We start from the raw sequence: 20416 nt of genomic DNA, 5'->3' as shown, positions 1-20416 counted from the left end.
TGCAGTTGACAGGCGAACTCTGGCTGAATTTTCATGATGTTTGCGGCACGAAACGTGTCAGAATGGCAGCGGATCGGGCCAATTTGTCACGCCTCGAGCAGGTGGTGGCATTACCATTCTGCCATACATTCTGCCAGGCATCCTGCCATCCAGGCATCCAAGCATACCGGCATTGTGGCATTCTCCATATCCTGACCGAAGACTCCATTGACATTTGCATATTTATTGGCGAGCCTTATCAGCCATGGAATGCCACCCGTTGCAATTAATGGCCATCGTTTTCTTTAGCTTTCCAAGCGCTTGCACATGAAATCAGCCAGAACCGAGCAGCAAATTGTTGCATGCAACGTCGTTCCCTGGTCATGTGTATGCTATATAAATGTGCAACTCCTTTGGACATAAAGCCTGTCGTTTGCAGTTTAAGTCTTGAAATTGAATGCGTTCTGCTCTTCGACATTTGCGGCTGGCCAGGCCGACAGCGTGCTCCGCTTATGGCCGCAATCAAAGCTTATGGCCATTGGGAGAAATATAGGAAAATAATCAGTACAACGCAGCACGTATTGCCACCCAACAAAAATAGAGGAGTAGGCCATTAAAATCAACCCAGAGCAGGCTAAAGTTGATTTTATGGCCACAAAAAAAATAGAAGAGGAATAGTTTATAAAATCGAGCCCACTTTTGACTTGAGCACTTGCATTAACATGATACTGTTTTCTCTTTCAGTGAACGCCTGCACACTGCCACACCCGAGGCACAACAACGGTGGTGCCACCATCCAAATGACCCGGGACGATCAGATGCTAATCAACAAGGGCGTCTATATTCCGTCCCCATCTCCGGCGCCACCGCCAGATGGCTCCTACTACAACATGAACAGCGACAGATACTTGTCCTATCCGCCAATGGTGAGTAAGATCAATGAACTCCACAAGGATATCCATATTGGGCAGGGGGATTGCCGGGCGGGATTACCGGGTAGGATTTGGCCAAGAACCAAGCTTAACGAAAAGCAGCAGCTGTGCTGCATCGGAAGCTTAATTGCCCGCATCTGCAGTTACCTTCTTTTTGATCCGCTGCTGCTGCCACTGCCTCCCCGGGATTATTTCGCTCAATTAACCAAAGTTTTATGGAGGATGCTCTTGGCGTTTTGCATCTGCCAGTCAGCCAATGAGCCAGTGAGCCAGCCAGCTGGCATGCGAGGGGTCCATAAATATGTACATGGGTCGATCAGAGTAGAGTAGAGTAGTAGGTATTGGGGGGCGGGTTCTCTTTCAGATACTTTTTCCCATCGACTTTTATAATCCGCGCCCAGCTTTGCAACACTGTACTGACAAATGACAAACTTAAAAGCATTATAAGTAAGCTCCTGGCCATAGTGGAGGAGGAGGATGCGCTGCATTCGCTTTTTGTGCACCATCCGGAAAGTCAACACAATATTTTCCCAAGACAACAATTTAATATCAAGCATACGCAGTGTATGCCGAACAACAAGGAGCGGCTTCTTTTACGACAAGCTCTTTTCGCAGATGCGACAAAGTTTATTTTTTTTTTTTTTGGCTCGCATCACTCATAAAGTGTGGAATTCCCTGGCAAAGTTGTGGCCCCGAAATTTTCGGGCTCACCCACTCATTCCATTACGGGAAAAGCAAAAGGGAAACACCGCAACATCAGCGTCTAGTCAAGGACAAGTGGCATGTATGTAATGACCATTCCACGCGCACACATGCCACACACAACATACTATATACACGTCCACATCGAAAAGCATATCCGTTGGCTGTCGCATTGGCTGCCAATATAAATTCCGCAAATTTCACAATAAACATGGGGAAATCAATTTTCGGAATTTATGTTTCCTTCGCTCCTTTTTATGGAATATCGCCCCTTCGGACTTGATGACTCCTGGCACTAAAGGGGTGCAAATGCGACAGCATAAGATGACACCCGATGTGGGGATGACAGTTAGCCCGTTTCGTTGCCAGCTTTCCTATGGCAATGCCGGGGCATTTATGTGCCATCGCATCAACTTGGCTGAAGCTCAATAATTGTATAAATTAGATGAGGATGGAAGTCAAGGGGGAAACTGCAGTGACCAGAAGGAAATCCTGCAAGGGTACACCATCTGGCTGCAGTTGCCATCAGCACGGGGACCAACAGCAGCTAATATAATAATATTTATGCTTAGCAGTGGAGCATGTTTATGGGCCTTATACGATTTGTTAAGTTATTCAATTGTGTCCCAGTCCCAATCCCAGTCCGAGACCGAGTCCCACAAGGAGCAGAGCACAGTTAAATGATGTGGCATGGAGGAAACTCCCCAGTATGCCCAGTATCCAATGTCCAGCGGGCAGTGCTCCGTCATCGTTCTTTGCCATTGCCCCAACATGGGACTAAACCTTTTGTTTGCGGTTTTTAGTCAACGAGGGAGAAAAATTCAATTTCGGTTTAGTTGGTCAACAATGACATCCCATATATATATGTGTAGATGTATATATATGTATAAATTTATATGGATGTGTGAGTGGGCAAATGTTTGGACTTGCCAGTCCACATGGAACCGAACGCCCACCCCTTCCGCTTTGTGCGGGCCTTTTGCCATTTCACATAAGAAATGCTTTGTGCGGAAGCCAAATTGAATTATTTGATAAACATCATTAGAAAAATTACAAAATATACAGAAAGTGTGTGGGGGAAATGACTGGGAGACTAGGGGGAGACAAGACAGGAGACGCAGGACAGACCAGACCAGCTCAAGTCCCTTCGCTGTGGCTTCCCGAAAACATTTGGCCGGCACTAAATTACTTTTCGAAGAGCATCTGTCTCGGTTTCCTCGCACTCTGGGCCCCTGGACGTGGCCTGGCGGACAGTAAATGAATAAGGACAATTTATAACAGTAAATCAAATTAAATTTCAATTGGAAAACTTGACAAAACAAAAAAAATATAGTATACAAGACAATAAACAAAAAAACAATCACACACAAAACAAAACACACTGAATGAAATAAAACAAAAGAAAAATGGACTTATAACAAAGTAAGAGCATCGTTTTGCACATCAGATACCTCCGCCCCTGGCACTGCAGAAGGGGGCCACTTACTGAATGCCACCGCCACTGGAGTGGCCCTGTAATTGGCCATCACAACTGAATCTGGCAATAGAAACGGATTCGATTCGGTTTATCGCAAATCCAGTTTATCACAAAGCGCTGAAAAGTGATTGAGCAGCTCCTTAATCAATTTATGTTTCATCGGAATCTTCATTTATGAGAGGAAATAAATGGCCAGGATCCATTCGATTTGGATTTATTGGCCAAAAAAAGAGGATACTTCTTTGGAATTTATTAACAATTTATACAATTATTTTGTCAGCAGGAAAATACTTCAAAAATAGCCTTGAAATATGCAAGCAAACTTGTCTTATTAACTGATTGATTCGGCAAACTTTATTCTATTAGACCCATCCGCAACAGCAACAGGATGTCCAAGGGTCAGGGCCTCCAGGCCCGTATCCTTTTGCCATATCCGTTCCGGCTGGCACGCAAAGTGGCCCGAAGTAAATGCAATTTAAAACAAGTTGTGGCCACACCCTGAACCGAAGCCAGAACTAGGCGAGTCCACCCACTCATCCATCCGTTGCGGTGTTTTTGTCCAACCAGCTTGTAACTATTTAAGCGGCAATTTGTATTTTATTGCCAACTTTGGTTGGCTTCCAACTGCCCAACTGGGCCAGAATACCCCTGGCCGACTCCTCCTCCTCCTCTCCACACCCATGTCAGCCCCGAAAAATGCTCGAGTTTCATTTGGCTGGCGTTGGCGCTGGCGTTGATAAGTTAAATGCTGAATGCCGGACACACGCAGTCGGGAATCCCTATGTGGACTACGTGCATATGGGTGGGGTGGGCCAGGAGCAGCCAGGATCCAGGATCCAGAGAAGCATGGAGAACTTGACTTCAACCGGACAACTTAACTACGGTTCACTTTGTTAACTTGAGTTCCGCACAGTTTTAAATTCAATTAGTTTTCGTGCGGGCGAACTCTTGCCATTGTCTGAATGTTCAACTGTCAGCTGCCAGGGGGTGCCGGAGGCAGGGGACTGTAGCCGGGGCAAAGGACCAAAGGACTTTCCAATGGCAAAGGGGGTGTGGCAAAGTCAGGCATCCGTCAGATACTTTACGCACTCGCTGTAGCGCTGTATCTGTCATCAAAGCGAGATACTCGAGTGTTTTGTTTTAAAATTCATGGGCGGCATCAAAAACAAAAAAAAATCCAAAAAGAAAGAGACAAAAATAAAATTAAGAAAAAGAGGGAGCATCTTAGCAGCTGATGCCGATTAAATAAATAACGGGATCCACTCGCAGCCATAATTTAATTTTCACTCCAGCTCCGCAGAATTTTTCATAGACTTTGTTGGCCCGACGGCGCCGCTTGGTTGGCCTTAATGTGGAAAGTTTCATTTTTATGGCCAGTGTAGAGTGTCGAGTGTTGAGGGTTGAGGGAGGTGGGCATATCCGAATGCCAATTGGTTATTCTATTTACACAGAATGAAGTTCCAGCCGCAACTTCGGCTAAAACCAAAAACAACAACAATTATAATGAGCTGCGGCCAAACGCGCCAAGAAAATTAGCGAACGCGGCATACAAAAGCCTTTAAGTGGCCAAAAGTTTACAGGGCCAACAACGAAACCCTTTACGGAATTTGCTGCGTGCAACAAATTGTTGTAACTACCAACGCCACCATCTCCTGGCTCATCTTGGCTAAGCCCTGAGCTCTGGGCCCTCGGCTCTGGGCCCTGGTCTTTGGGCCACGAAGTTTTCGTTAGAGACAATTTAACTTTGTAAACTGATACAAAATGTCCGCCCTGGACTACTTAAGACGACTGACTACCAATTGCCGCTGCCTTGCAGACCCTCCTCCTCCATTTCCTGTTTTGTTAATCAGTGTTGAGTGTTGCGTCCTAATGTGTTTCCAGCAATGTCCTTAAGCCCCTAGGAGAGCGAGACACAATTCTACAATTCTAAGGCCACTCGATTCTTTTCGCTCTTTTTAGGGGGGAGACATTGGGGGATGCTCCCCTTAATATTCCAATTAGGTGCACGATCCAAGTTTGCAACTTGAAAGTTGTACGTGCAGCAAACTTGGACCTGGACATGGACATCGGACCGCTGGCATGCGGAACAGTTCCTCAACTGGCACAAAGTGTCATGTCAATTGAACTAGAAATCCACTCGCAGGCTGTACGAGTCTACATTTTATTTTCTGTTGAAATTCACGTTTCTCTTTCTTCGTCCTCAGTTGGCAGGAACTTGTCAAGAAGTTGTATTGCAGGACTTTTCAGGCGAAATTCGCCTTTGTGCTCTCTGACAGAGCGAGAGAGAACTGTCATAATTATGGCATCGTTAGTGCCAATCTTTGCTTTAATGCCGCCTCTTCACGAGCAAGTAGCCAAAGGATACCAAATACGGGAGGAAAGAGGTCCAGGTCTATAGTATTTTGAGCCTCAGTCGGCTTAGAGACAACTTTTGTTTGCGCTTTTCATTGTTTCATATCTCGGGCGACAGTTTAATGGGAAAACTTTTGCGCCGAACCAACAGAGGGGCTATGTCCACTCGCCATGATCCGGATTCCGGACCAACTGACTATGCTAAGCCTATGGTAACTAAATCCTTGGTGGGAACCAAAAATCGCTTCGTGGTAATGATTTTTGGTTAGATTCCCGAATTATGTGACATGGCTTTGGATGTCAACTGGAAGGTTCTTCTCTTGGAAAACCAAATTGGTTGTACAACTGGGGGCTCTACTAGTTTTAAAGTTTAATGGTTTATCTATAATGAATCCAAACTAATTCCAAACTAATTTATAAACATTTTATTCCAGGAATACCCGGCAGCCCTGGACTTCACCGCCCAACCAATGCCCATGGCCCATCTACAGCCCATTACAGTGACTTCGCAGGCGGCGTTACTGGCCAGCAATGGCGGAGCCACGCTCATCGCCAACGGATCAGCTGCCTCGGGGGTACCAGGTGGCTCGGGCACCCTGCGACGTGGCATCCTGCGCGGGGTGGTGGGCGTTCCGCCACCTGACGTAACCCACCACACGTCGGCGGTGGGCAGTCCACTGCAGGTGCTGCATGATCTGCATCCTGTCAATCTGAGCGCCTCCACGCTCACCACCAGCACCACCCTAAACGGTAGCCTCCCGACGGCAACCGCCGGCACGCTACCCCGCCAGCCACACGGCATCCTCAAGGACCCCAATCGCAATAAGCAGCAGCAGCAACAGCAACTGCTTAACGCCAGCCTTGTGGGCGTAGGCGTGCCTGTATCGGCGGGCATGGGAAGCCTGCAGATCCTGAACCTGCCGCCGGCGGGCACCGGACTGGGCAACAATCTCCTGATGACTACCAGCGGTGCCTTCGATCCTACGGCGGCGGGCATGAGCAGCTTCGCAGCCGTTAGTCAAGCCGGCGGCATCCCGGTGGCCTACACGGATGCGGATGGACACCTTGTATAGCTGTAGGCGGGAACTGGGGCTTTCGGAGGCAACATCAACACCACCACCGCCACCATGAAATCCAACACGGAGCCCCGGTTCTGAGAAGCATCTCAACAACGTCACTATCCTATCCTACATACTCGTATCTGTATCCAGTATCCAACAACCTGCTCGCCAGGACGTAGCTAGTTTAGGAGCTTTCTATTCGGTAACCAGGGTCCCCCGTCCCCCGTTCCCCGTCCGACTGTCCATTGGCCATTACCTTATTCAAATCAGCCAGCGAATTAGTTTATGTAAATTTTTACCAAATTCTTTCTGTATAGCCCACACCCCCGAGTGTGGGTGTTTATTTAGATAAGGATGGGTGGTGTCGCGGGGGAGTGAGCATAATTTCGTCGAGAGTTCCACTAATTAGCCGGGGCCAAGATGGCCGAGAGGAGTACAAGAAACAGGGCCAGAACAGGCACCAGAAACGTTCCGGCGGCGTGGCGTAAAAGGCAGGCCGAAATAATTTGAAATTTCTTTAAGATGAAATGGGGGGTTGGGGAGCGAAAAACGCGAAACGGTCCAAAGCCGTTTGACAGCTCCCTGGGGCGTGCTCTGGCTCAAGTCGAGTGGGCACGTGATTGCCCTGGACGCCGCCGCCAGTGACCATGGTCGGAAGTTGAAGGTTGACAGCCGCTAGCTGCTCCAACGCACCCCCAAACTCTAAGATTGAGGAGCTAGATTTGGACCAATTCCCCTTTTAATGGCTGCCAGGAAAATCCGACTTGGGAAATATTCTATAAAAGTAGACTACCTTGGAGGAGGTTCTTATTGCTTTTTAATTTTCAATGAAAGGGATTGCAAGAAGGGAAGGTCTTTAAAAACTGCAGACTCCTTTGGAGGTTTTTCTATCGTGCCATTTGATAAACTTTTCAAAAGTGAATCTTTTTATTAAATTATTTTCAAAATTCAACAGTTTCTGATAAAAAAAAGGAGTGTATTTTTGCCCATAAAATCAATTGCAATGCTTACCATTTCGGCAATCGATAGTTCCCTCAAAGCTTTTGTACAGTGGGTGCTCCTCGAGACAAATCCTTCGAATTCAAATGCTTCAAATGCGCTGCCACGCCCTCGCTCACATTATGTACAGAAGTTGGCTCTATCTGCGCTCCAGCTGCCATTCATCGGGCACAGCTCGAGTGGCATTGCCGCACATAAACAGTTTTCATTTGCCACTCGTCGCAGCTCAGCGAGCGTGACATGCCAATCCTGGTCTGGTCGGTCGGCTGCTAAGCCATTATCCTTCCTCACCCATCCCAGAAGTACCCCAAAAAGCAAAGCAGTCCCGGAATCTCTAGGACCACTCCAAGGGCTCAAATGTTTTTGGTGGGGAAAGCGTTAAACACACGCCGCCCTCTTTCTCGCCCACCGCATCCTTACGTCCTTGCATCCGTATCTTGTGCTTTGACTTTGTAGTCAAGTTGCCGGGGATCCTCGAGCATCGAGCATCGTGCATAATTGCCAGCAGCATCTCGGAGCGTAGCGGAATGTGTGGATTTTAATATTCATTCGTCTGTAATTGCTGCATCTGGAGAGTGCAGACAATCGCAGCTGCACTTGCCTCTCTCATCCTTTCATCCTGCAACAGGATTATCGCATGTGAATAAATGCCCTGATTTCGGGAATAGATATTGTGGATGGAATGGGATCTGTAGAATGGCAAGGAGGGGCGGCGGTAAAACAAACACTGACGTGAATCCTCTTCAGTGTGTAATTAAAAGTGAAATTATCTTTGAAATTAACGCACGCGTAGACAAAGACAAAGGCGAAAAGGAAAAGCGAGTGGGAAATGAAGAAAAATGCTCCGAAAGCTGAGAACCGAGAATGGAATTAAGAACGAAGATGAGGCAACTTTGTATCTGTGTCTGTGTGGGTCTCGGTTTGGGTGTGTGTGCTTGCCACACATGGATTTCCGCCATTGAATAATGACGATTGCAGTGGCCAGATAAAGGTTAAATGAGCAGGAAAACAAGGGGAATTATTTTGCAGATGAGCCTGTTGCTGGATTCCGCCATGCCACCCACCTATCAAATGACAGAGGGCGTAGGGGGACTCTGGGGCCCTATTATGTATAACAGATATGTGAATGTATAGCTTGTACTAACCACTCAACGAGTAGTGCTGCCAAAACTGCATTAATAATTAGCATTAAGCTGGATCCGTAGCCTAAGTAGCTAAGCCAAAACAAATTTCGAATTCAATCAGCAAGCCAAACCATTCAAAGTTGTACAATACCACAGAGACGCAGAAGCAGCAGTAAGGATTATTAACTAAATATTAACAAACAAAAAAAAGGACAAATGCAGGTATATCGATACAGAGACACAAACACACAGACAGACTAACGACAGAGTCATTGCAATTCATAGGTGTAATCGTAGCATACATTTTCGCGTCTCGTAACTCTTAGAATCCTGTCCCCCATCCTGAGGAGCACTAAGGAGGACATATACTTAGGAATAACTAACTCGCTGTTTTTCTTAGGGATAACTATTTGATTGCACTCGAACTTAATACTCAAACGAAATCGAATTCGAAATCGATATGTATCTTGTAACTGAATCCACATTTAAGAAGCCCCATCTCACACAAATCTTGTATGTCTTCCCCAGCTTGACGATTGTTTGTTGCATTGATTTTATCCGAATACGTACTTATAATATATAAATTAAATTAAATATATGTATGGTATATAAGTTAAATTTAAGCACACTTGTCGGGGGAAAGTAAATAAGACTTATTGTAGATAATTATGTTTAAAACAATTAACGAATCGAATCGAATAGAAACGAAATCAAGTTGTTCAATTTTGTATTTTTGCCAAAGAGATATTTGTTAAACAAAGAGCCGATAACTTGATTCTAGAGTCTAGACTATTTTTTCTCTCAGTGTGAGTGTGTGTGCTTGTTTCACTCTCGCTGTACTGTATGTACTTACAATTAATTGTTGTTAATTGTGCGATTATGTATTTCTATTTCTAACTGAATCTGTGTATGATTTTCGAAATCCTCTCACTCGATATTAAACGTAGAATAATTGCAGCTGCAGCTGAAGGCGATGACACACAAGACTTGAATACTGAACCTAGGCTAATGTTAAATGTTAATTCAAATCGAAACTTAAATGCAGCTACATACATAAGTAAATAAAACAGAGAACTAATTCTAAACACTAGAAAAGTGTGTATGTGTGTATAAAGCGGATTATTTACCACAGTATGTGAATGTTTTTACGACAATTATTGAGTTATTTGAATATATATTTTATGTAGTCTGTATGCGTATATCTAATACATGTAATTAACTGAAACTGGTTGAGAAGCATTTGTACAGTAGTCGAGAGGAAAACAATAATTAAAAAGGCGTAAGTTCATTCAAAGAAGCAAAAACAAAAAACAAGATAAAATAATATATAAAAATTAAAAAAAAAAAAGCATAGTTCATAAATCAAAGCATAAGCCGCCACTCAGAAAAATTGTATAAAAGAAATAAAATAAAAATAAAAAAATATTGAAAAAAAAGAAAATTAATGCATATTAAACCTACTGCATTTTTAAAAACGATCTGTTAACAAATGAATAATAAAAACGTAAAAAAAACGATGAATACCAAAAATCCAAAATGCATTTCCATTGCCGAACAAAGGGCCAACCGATTACGGCACAAAAGACAATTTAATGGCAAAACTTTCGAATCAATTTTCGACGGCAGGACTCAAACAAAAGAGGATACTTTTCTGGGTGCCATTTCCAGCATTTCACATTCGCCCACTCTACACCCCGGATGCGAGCCAAAAACTTTCCCAGGAACGAGATCCACTATCCGTCTTGCCTGGTGGTGTGGTGCAAAAAATTGAATTCCTTGTAAAACTTACGAGCTGGCATTAATTTTAACAGCATCTCGGCGTGGCAGGGGCCGGACCGAGGGGCCAAGGGGCGAAGAATATTCTTCAAATTACGTATACGGCCCATTGAACGCTTTGCCGGGCATGGACATGTGTGCGCTGTGCGTACTCCAGCATAGGGCCACGACCAGGACCCAGAGCAGGCCCATTATTCTCTCCTGACTGACTTTATGACGCTCATTCGATGGGCACAAATCGCAGCTCGTTTTTCATTTAAATGGAAGTTAATTAGTTCCGCCAAAAAAAAAAAAACAAAAAGCCAGAAAAAAAAAACCAACACAACCCAAACAACAAAGAGAGCAGCCGGAATAAAGGGCAAATAAAAATACTTCTCATCACCGCCCTCTGCCTTCCACATCGCCCAGAACTGGGCGTGGCCAAAAGCATTCCTTTGCTGCAATTGATTGATTTATTTCCATTCCACGCCCCCTGCCACGGCCGACAGCCACCTGCCCCAGCCTTGGCTTTAGCTTCGACATCCACTTGGGCTTCATCAGTTGTTGCCGCAAATTGATTCAACAAACGGCAAACAAGTGAAGCCTGGTCGTGATGGGCCTTCAATTAATAGCTGGATTGGCAAGTAAGTACGGCTAAAACTTGCCGGACACGAAACTTTCTCGCACGGAACCAACTTGGCAACTGTCAGTGTGCGGAATACTTGATAATTTCTTATAGGGTGATTGCTTCAAAAATAGAGTAAGATATTACCATTATTTTACTTCAAATACTTTTAAATTCAAACGAAAAAAAACTTTAATTTTAAACTCTTATACAAGTTGGCTAATGTCTATGGCAAAAATCTCACACCATTCGAAGTAATCTAATAATCTTTTAGGGAAAAGTTCACCAAAGGGTATTCGCATTTCAGCTGTGCAGCGCCAACTTTTCTTCGGCGTTTTTTCATTGTAATGCAGGTGACAAAGCCGGCGTCTGAGCTGCCCAGCGCCCACCCTCCGGACAAGGACACTTTTTGGTCTTCCAGGTTCGGGGGGCCAGTAAGTGGGAACCGTCAAAAGGAACAAACCTCAATGGCGTCAGCGTGGAAATGCACGTCACAAGTACTCGCACAGTTCATCTGGCCGAGTAAATGGAAAAGTTTTGTTTGGTAAACTTTTGGGGCAAAAGGAAAAAAAGCCAACGAAAAAAAAAGACGGCGCTTAGGCGGACTCAAGTCCTGGATAAAACGGACAGGGATGGGCTGTGCCTTTGGTCCGAAGTCACTAAGGAAACAATGACGACCGAAAAGTTTCTCGTTGGCATAATCATTGTCATGGCCATTGACGCAAGGATTTGCAAATTATCAGGACGAAACTTGACCGAGCCCGTGTGCAACATGAGCCTCGTCAAGTGGATCTGAATGGAGTGGATCTAAAAATGGTAATGGAACTGGGAATGTATAGGCGGGGCACTGTGAGAGTTAGTGGGGAATCTGTGGAAAATTCCATCATTAAAACCCATAAGAGGAATAGATGTGGGGGCAGCGAGGGAGCAAGCGGCAGGGGCGACAGCTGTCGGAACCGCAATAACGGGCATAGATAGCAATTATGCCTTTGGCGAAATTGCTGGCTGACAATCAAAGAAGCCGCACGCATAAACAAACCGGGCCCCGGTCTCGGTCCTGGTCCCGGAACCACCGCAACCATCCCGGCAATTTCTACCCGACGGGGAACCACAAACTCCCGGTAATGAATTGTGGCCAACCGACCCAAAACACAAACAGATAGACAAAGACCCGATTATAAGTTTACGTACTTCTTCTTTTTCGCTTGCCTGCACAATTTTCTTGATCTTGCCACCATTAGCTCTCCCGTTTAGGCCCTGTTACCCCCACACACCCACACCCGCACACACGCTCGCGTATCAACAACATATCCTTTTTCATTTCAAGCCAAATGATTAAAAGGACCCTTAATTCTTTGCCAAGGCTTATACCCAAGTATTGTTATGCGCAAAATTCATTTGAAGGCGGAAAGTTTATCGCTGCCCTGCAGCCTCAGAGTGCAGCCTCAAGCTTGGCTAATTTGTTGCCAAATGACACTCAAAAAAAATTAAATAAATAAAATATATACTCTAAGAAATGTTAGCTAAAACAGCTTATATTTCTTACAATACAATTATTATCAAAAAGTCAACTAAAAACATAAAAAATATATTATATAAATATTAATATTTTTATCAGTATATTGCCTTACCATGCATATTTATTGCGCAGGCCAACCGCTCGAAAGGAATTGCAATGAAATGCACAATAATTCAAATTACGCATACGCAGCGTTGTACGGTTGGGGTAGAACATCCCTTGGCCTTCCTCCCTTTGGCTATAGCAAGCGCATCCCCAATCAGCCCATCACCACTCAGGACCCAACTAGTAAATAGAAAATATCTCAAGTTGTTCCGCCTGAACGCATCCCATCGCATCCAAGCCAATGACGCTGACTCAGTTGGCAAGAAGAAAAGCCAAAGGAAAATGCGACTGCGGCTGCAGAAAATATGATTTCGTTCATTCATTAAAAACAAAATCCGACAAGTTCAAGTTGAATGAAAGAAAAATATATATTTTTAGACACAAACTCATACACGACCGTGTGTCTCTGACCACATATGATTTATTTTTAACGTGGCTATTACAGCATCATAATGAGCATCCGTCCCGGCCTCTTGCCAAACAGTCAGAGTGACAAAATGTCAGAATGACAAAATAAACATTCGCAAAAATATAACCGAAAACCTTTTAAGAATCGCACACGGAATGTTTTTATTTGTGTTTTGGCCGCCATGTGTGCTGTTGCCGCATGCCCCGTATTTTCGGCATTTTCTTGGTCCGATTTGCCAAACAGCTGATTTAAATAGCCAGCCCCAAAGCGAAAGAGAAACAATCAGAGCGAGAACCGACCCCAAAGGGTGTCAAGTGGGAGGGAATGGGGGGGTCAGAAGGAGGCAAGCAACAAGCGGCGAGGCGAAAAATTTCGGCGAACACGAAAAGCCGGCGAGAAAATCGCTTCGGGCCACAATCGCCGCACAGTGCCCTCCGATAAGGGAAGTAATTTTAAAGTTTAAAATTCTTTTAATAAATTGTAAAATCTTTATTTGTAATTGAATGACATAGAGATTTAGTTCATATACAAATTTTTCGCTAGAAAACTAAAAACCTGAGACCATCTTTAGCTACAATTATTTATAAAGCAGTAACTTTCGGTTTCAGTATGTTAATAAAAAAAATAATTAGTAATAACTAGAAAACATATTATTCAGTAAGTGTTATTGTGTTATTAGTAATAGTGTTAAAAAAAATGATAAGTATGTATTTTAGACAAACTTGTACTACAAATAATACTACTATTACTATAATACGATGCTCTTTGAAGTTCAACAGTTTGAAAATCTTTAAGATTTTTAACCATAAATAACTGGGTTTTTGTTTAAAAATTCCAATTCTTTAATATTTTCCATAATTGTAATCCTACTTTTCCCAGACCTCAAAGAATGATGGGGAAAACCCTGTATACATTTTTAAATAATATAAACCTTGTAAAATTTATTAAAATTCGAAGCAAAATAGTATAATTCTATCCCCCAACGATTAAAGATAAACATATTTTTTTAAACCCCATAATTCCCCAAAACCATTCCCCATATTTAAAAGAAACCCCAAATATTCAGACTCTTGGAACCACTGTTCCTGGCCGAGACTGAGACTGAGGCTGGGGGCTGCTGCGTATTGCGTGCCGCAGCGCTCGCTGTTCGCCGCCCCATCATTCTGCACTCGTAGTCGCCGTCGTCGGGGCCCCGTCGTCAGTCTAGAGAGTAATATCGACACGAAAAGTAAGTTCGCCGTGGTTCTGCTGGCCGTACTGGGCCCACAGCATCGAGTATAGAATCTATATGTGTGTTCGGGCCAGGGAAACTGGTGGAAAACGTGGAAAAACCATCCAGTGCTCGACTTTTTCACGCGCCCTCCTCAAACACGTGTCGGAGTTTGGCTCCAGGGCGGCAAAATCAAGTTGTGTCGCGGATTGCATAAGATTTGCAATTATAATTCCGACGATTCGAATAAGTAAAATATGAAAATTTGATGAAAATTTCTGAAAGTGCTCTAGTTTTGTGCGCTGCCCAGGCCTTTGCGTGTGATATTTTTGGACATGTGTGCGCCTCGTTGTCGGCTCCCCGTCTTCGGGTCGTCTTCGTGCAGCGGTGGAGACCAAAAATAAACACACGACACTGCTGAAAAGCCAGAGCGATTGTTAGATTTTCAAATCCAACAAAAAAAACCCGAAATTCTTTTTCGAAATACAAAAAAAAACACCTCTGTTCTTTAATGAACAATCCCCCGTGTGGTGTGCCGGGTTCCGAGTGGATATGTAAATCCCAGAGTGTTTGTGTGTGTGAGGTGGGTGGTGCAAAATGGCGGCAGTGGTTTGGTTTATGCGGCATTGCGTGCCATCGGACCCTTGGATTACCGATGGCACACAACGGGGACTCCTGGCCTCCTAGCCAAGAGTCTCGCAGACAGACTGCCTGCCGCCGGTGAAATCAGTGAAATCAGAAAAGTCCTTGCCCAAGGATAAACGCATGAAATCATAAAATCAAGTCAATCCCACGCACCAACGGGCAATTAATTAGAATTTCTCTCTGGGAATTCCTAGTGCGGCGAAGTGTCCGTCCATACAGAGTAAAAGTGGCAACATGTTGCCATCAGACGCACTCGCAAAGTGAATAAGTGTGCAAATATACATACTAAATATAAATACTGCTACTAAATCCGCGAAAGAAAGTGTGTGGGATTATCGAACTACCCCCGGCGACAAAGTAACACTGGCACTTGTCCAAAAACATATTAGAAGCCCCAAAAAAACAAGCTAAAAAAAAGGAAAATTAGGGATATATGTATTTGATTAGCTGAATGCCAAACAAAATAGTTTATTAACTTGGCCAAGAAATCTGGCGATTTTTCAAGCAATTAGTCTGTTTTATTTGCTTATAATTGTGGGTTGATTAATTACTTTAAAAGTATTTTATTAGACAAATAGAAACAAGGATAATGTCTATGATATTATGAGAAATGGAACTAAAGATATGTCTATATGAATCAATTTTAAACCAAAGTTTAAATATTAATTCTATAAATTTTTAAATAACAAAATAAGTTGATTATTTTCAAACCCTAATTAATGAATTATAAATAAATATTAATAAACAATAAATCAAAAAACCAAAATAAGTTTCTCAGAAGCCAAATAGTTTTGAAAATATTTAATTTATATTTTAATTTCTTTAATATTTCACTCGTACAAGAAGAATGTCCTTAGATTCTCTCAGTTCTCAATTTATTGAGAGCGGAGACCCAAATAAATTTGAAAATTGCTCAGTTGTTGGCTTTTCGCCACAAAGTAACATATTTACAAGCGACAGACATTCCAACATAATTACACATGTTAAAAAAAAAAACAAAAAAGCGAGACAGTGCCAGGCGAATTTGGCAAGTGACGCAAAAATGCGGCGACCAAAGCAAATGGCGAAAAAAGCCCGCAGTACCGAGTGAATCAGCTGTTCGGCGAGCAAAACACAAAATGGACGAAACAGACAACCGGAAGAGAGAGAGCTCTCACTCTCCGTTGGCCATGTTTGAATGTACGAGCGTGCGTGTGTGTGTGTGTTAGCATATTATAAACAAAAGTTAGTGCCACTTGATTTCTGGCAGCCCATGACCGAACCCTCGCCGAAGATTCTTTACAGTTTCGCGACAAGTGTAAACATTACGTCAAGTAAACGTAAACAAATTTCGAAATTCTTTGTAATTTTTTTTTTTTAAAGGAAATAAACCGACTCGAGATATCAAGGGGAATCCCAAAACAATTTAAAAACCAATCACGCGGGTGAATTGAAAATTTTGGAGGCGCTGCGGTCGTTGCGTTAACCAAACGAAATGGCTGAGGCGGAGGGAGGCTCCGAGCAGGATGATGTTTCATTCCTGAGAACGGTAAGTAACACGATATGCTACTCCAAGTAGGACCAAAAAAAAATATATATATAATTCACATCCATATATCCATTCAGCCAGTCAGATCATCTAAAATCAATTACGTCCACTCAATAAAATCCATGGGGGATTTTTCACAATTGGTGTCATAAAATATCCGGCAATCCATAAAAGATGTCCTGCCCGTCTGTCCGCCGGCCTGCCTGCCTGGCCCACTGTATATGTAATGCATATTTATAGGCGCCCCTAACTTTGGTTTATGGCACACAATAAATACAAACTCGAGTCACAAATTCAATCACAGCCACCAGGGGCTTTAGCTTTTCGTCTGATTCCACTTTACATAGCCAGCTGGGTAAAGGCTGGAGAAGATTCAGAGGACCTGAACAGGGAATAAGCGGGCGGGTAAAGGACTCGATGAACACATCGTCAGCTGACAAATGCCGCTATATATCAATGCCCACAGCTGGTGCGCCAAATGACAGCCATTATGGGGTATAAGTAAATAGTGTTGCTTCCTTTTCCTCACGCCCACACTGGCTCAAAGCACCGAGCCCAACCTCTCTGTCACTCCCTCTGTTTTGAGGGTCAGCGAGGTCAGCAGCACGACACCTTGCCGCAATAAATAAATACGTTTAAGGGCAAAAGTTGAGTTTGCCCATCGCACCCGAACCCGCACCGGCATTCTCACAGCACAGCGGCAGCATCCGTGTATCTTTGTATCCTTCGTATCACTGTTTCCGCCCGCAGGCCCATTGGCCCATTGGCCCATTCACCGCAACAGAAATTCAATAAATATCGAAGTCCCACCAGAGTGGCAAACCTTTCCTCGGAATCCCCCTTGGGAGTGTTGTCCTTGCCTTCAAAAGACGTCAAATTACGCTTATTTGCTGAAAACTCTCCGGCTGCGGTCCGTCTCCACCACCAGCTCCACCTCCAACTCGCTTGTCCAGACTGTGGCCAAGTTTACAGTTCACAAACGAGTGACCCGAAAAGTGCAAGTTTGCACAAAACATTTATCGAAATGAAGTCAAATGCAAATTGAGGCATCGGACAGTGCAGTTTTTAGGGCCAGTCCCCGGGATGTGGTCAGGTTTAAATTTTAAATAGACGGGGACATAGAGAGAGACAATGATCCTGCTGCGTCAGGACTCGGCACTTCATTCGCATTTAAATTATGCAAATTGCTCGATTCGAAATCCATTACCGTTCATTTAACTTCGACTACACACAACATCACCGTCCCAAAATCACATCTCACTGCCCAGTGAAAGTGGGCGTGCCAGTGGGCTTAGATTGCCATCCATCCACCCCACCCATCCAAACCACCACACTTTCCTCCCATTAGCCACCATTCATTTGCACATTTAGTGCCTTGTAACAATTCCCTCAATTTGCGTGTGCATTGCCCTGCTTGAATCTCTAGACCCAAAAGGGATGCAGACGCCAATGGACTTGGAGCTTACACGGGGTACGGGCCGGTATCATAGACCTTGGAAGGGGCTGTCGAATGTGTTGCCAAATACCAATTGGTATTGTGGTGGCTTGCCGGTCGGAATTGTTGCCAAAGTCTCATTAAAATTGCAGCACAACTTTGGGCCTCTTAACGACTTAATTGTAGCCCTCAGTCTTCATTCATTCATTGGCATTCCCGACTTTTCGATTAAGGAAACTGCGAGTTTCAAGATTCAAACTATTAGCTATTCAGGGAATATGGTTATTCCAAAAGGAAGTTTAGGGTAAGGAGCTTAGCGTTTGTTTTCGTAAATATATGCTTTCAATATTTTATTTTATTTAGAAGCCAAGCTTTTAAGAAATCAATCTGTTTGAACTTATCTGATCTGATATTGCAATATGTTCTACAAACTTCTGAACCTTTCTTTATATAATTCGCTAGTCTGGATTTAGTATCCTAAACGATATTAAAAATTTCGGAACCTTAGGCAAGAAAATCTATCTTAATTTACCTTTAATTTAGTGTTTATTTACCAGCTAGTACCAGGTAGAAGTACCCACAATTAACATCCCAAAACATACAAATAATATAAACATATCTATTCAACCATTCTCATTATCATAATTGACCATACATTACTACGAATATTTCACGCAAATCTACATAAATTATGAATTAATTCAAATATATTATGGATATACTCTTACCAACTAAATATTGATCATATATTAACATATTTTGTATTAATTGAAACCTGCAGGAGGACATGGTCACGCTCTCCTGCACAGCGACAGGAGAGCGTGTCTGCTTGGCCGCCGAAGGATTTGGTAACCGGCACTGTTTCCTGGAGAACATTGCCGACAAGAATGTGCCGCCGGATCTGTCGCAGTGCGTCTTCGTCATCGAGCAGGCGTTGTCCGTGCGAGCTTTGCAGGAGCTGGTGACAGCGGCGGGATCCGAGACTGTAAGTATGGGCATTCCTATCTGGCCAGCACGCATATATGTATGTGACGTGTTTCGTCTTAATCACCTCGAATCAAGGGAATCCCGAGCATCCATTCTATGTCCGTTTCCTCCTATATGTTGTGATCCATACTGCTTACTATTCCAAAAACATTTCGATGCTACAAATCTCCCGGTTTCAATAGGTCTTCCCGGTTTCTGCATGCCAGTCCTTTACTCTGCTCCTTCCCTTTTTCCACCCCCCGATCTCTTCTCTTCTCTACACATTTGTAACCTTTTGAATTTTTCGTTATTTTTTCAAAATTTGTCTAAATACCCACAAAACAGGATAGTCAAGTTGTAAGTATACCGTTAAATTCTTCTTAAATCTAATAGCGCTTTTCTTCTATCTATCTATCTCTCTCTATCTATCTATCTGTCTCACTCTGTCCGTGTAAAGTAGCTCTTGTTCTTCTCGCTCGGCTGCATTTGCTTTCTTTGTCGCACTTTTGGCGGGAAAAGAAACCGCCAAAAAGTTTAAGAGCTCTTCGCAAGTAATATTCCCAGTAGGAGACACTATTTGCGTATTAAGCCTTGAAGCTCTTTAACTAGACAGTGAATAAAACTACAATTAGTTTAAGGAGTACACTTGGAAAGGGACTCAATGGGTTGGTCCTTATTTCATTTCCAAACAGAGAAAGGAGTCATTAAGTTCTTCTAAAGTTCTTTTCTCATATTTATTTTGATATAATTTACTCTAGTACCTTGTATATAAAATTATAACTATTTATTTAACAATTCTTCGTATTGTATTTTGTATAAACTTTCTCTGTTTGGATGTACTCTATAAATCTAACCGATATCAACCACAAAACACTTTTGCATTCTAACCCTGTAGTATCTTTATTATAAACCCTGTTATGCCGTAGTTAGTAGATTGTATTTTACAAAAATCCTTCAAGCTAAGCTGTCCCCAGACTGGCGACAGTGCTAACACTAATTAATCGCTTACCAACAATTCTTAGGGCAAGGGAACTGGATCCGGACACAGGACATTGCTCTACGGCAATGCCATTTTGCTCCGTCATCACAATAGTGATATGGTAAGTCGCTTTAAAGTTTAAACCAAAAAATAGGGAAATATTAATCATAATATTTGAAATTCCAGTACTTGGCCTGTCTGTCCACCTCGTCGTCGAATGACAAGCTATCCTTTGATGTGGGTCTGCAGGAGCACAGCCAGGGAGAGGCCTGCTGGTGGACAGTGCATCCGGCGAGCAAGCAGCGTTCCGAGGGTGAGAAGGTGCGCGTCGGTGATGATTTGATCCTGGTATCTGTGGCCACGGAGCGGTATCTGCACACCACCAAGGAGAACGAGCAGTCGATTGTGAATGCCAGCTTCCATGTGACCCACTGGTCGGTTCAGCCCTACGGAACGGGAATTTCCCGAATGAAGTACGTCGGTTATGTTTTTGGTGGCGATGTACTGCGCTTCTTTCATGGCGGAGACGAGTGCCTGACCATACCCAGCACCTGGGGCCGTGAGGCTGGTCAAAAGTAAGTACAAATCCTATGAAATCTTATTTATAAATGCTA

At 43.5% G+C, this 20416-nt stretch overlaps 2 protein-coding genes across 15 annotated transcripts in view; both read left to right on the top strand.

The window, feature by feature from the left end:
- The window catches only part of sns (sticks and stones), a 59118-nt gene extending 48858 nt beyond the window's left edge, over nt 1-10260 (top strand). For 2 of the 6 annotated variants that reach the window (XM_017250572.3, XM_017250569.3), the window contains 2 exons: nt 724-905; nt 5877-10253. In XM_017250572.3, the coding sequence (XP_017106061.2) occupies nt 724-905; nt 5877-6515 (821 nt within the window). In that variant the 3' untranslated portion in view covers nt 6516-10253. Of the gene's footprint in view, nt 1-723; nt 906-5876 lie in introns of all 6 variants that reach the window. The other 4 variants (XM_070278528.1, XM_070278527.1, XM_070278526.1 and 1 more) reach the window with 4 other exon arrangements.
- A 3940-nt stretch (nt 10261-14200) lies between these two features.
- RyR (Ryanodine receptor) overlaps nt 14201-20416 on the top strand; it is a 28379-nt gene continuing 22163 nt past the window's right edge. For 5 of the 9 annotated variants that reach the window (XM_070278080.1, XM_070278078.1, XM_070278076.1 and 2 more), the window contains exons 1-5: nt 14201-14267; nt 16257-16422; nt 18639-18842; nt 19846-19923; nt 19989-20377. In XM_070278080.1, coding sequence (XP_070134181.1) covers nt 16369-16422; nt 18639-18842; nt 19846-19923; nt 19989-20377 — 725 coding nt within the window. In that variant the 5' untranslated portion in view covers nt 14201-14267; nt 16257-16368. Of the gene's footprint in view, nt 14268-16256; nt 16423-18638; nt 18843-19168; nt 19181-19845; nt 19924-19988; nt 20378-20416 lie in introns of all 9 variants that reach the window. The other 4 variants (XM_070278081.1, XM_070278077.1, XM_070278075.1 and 1 more) reach the window with 1 other exon arrangement.

Source organism: Drosophila bipectinata, chromosome 2R, assembly GCF_030179905.1.
Source record: "Drosophila bipectinata strain 14024-0381.07 chromosome 2R, DbipHiC1v2, whole genome shotgun sequence".
NCBI classification, from domain to species: Eukaryota; Metazoa; Arthropoda; class Insecta; order Diptera; family Drosophilidae; genus Drosophila; species Drosophila bipectinata.
This window is presented reverse-complemented; position numbering and strand designations above follow the sequence as displayed.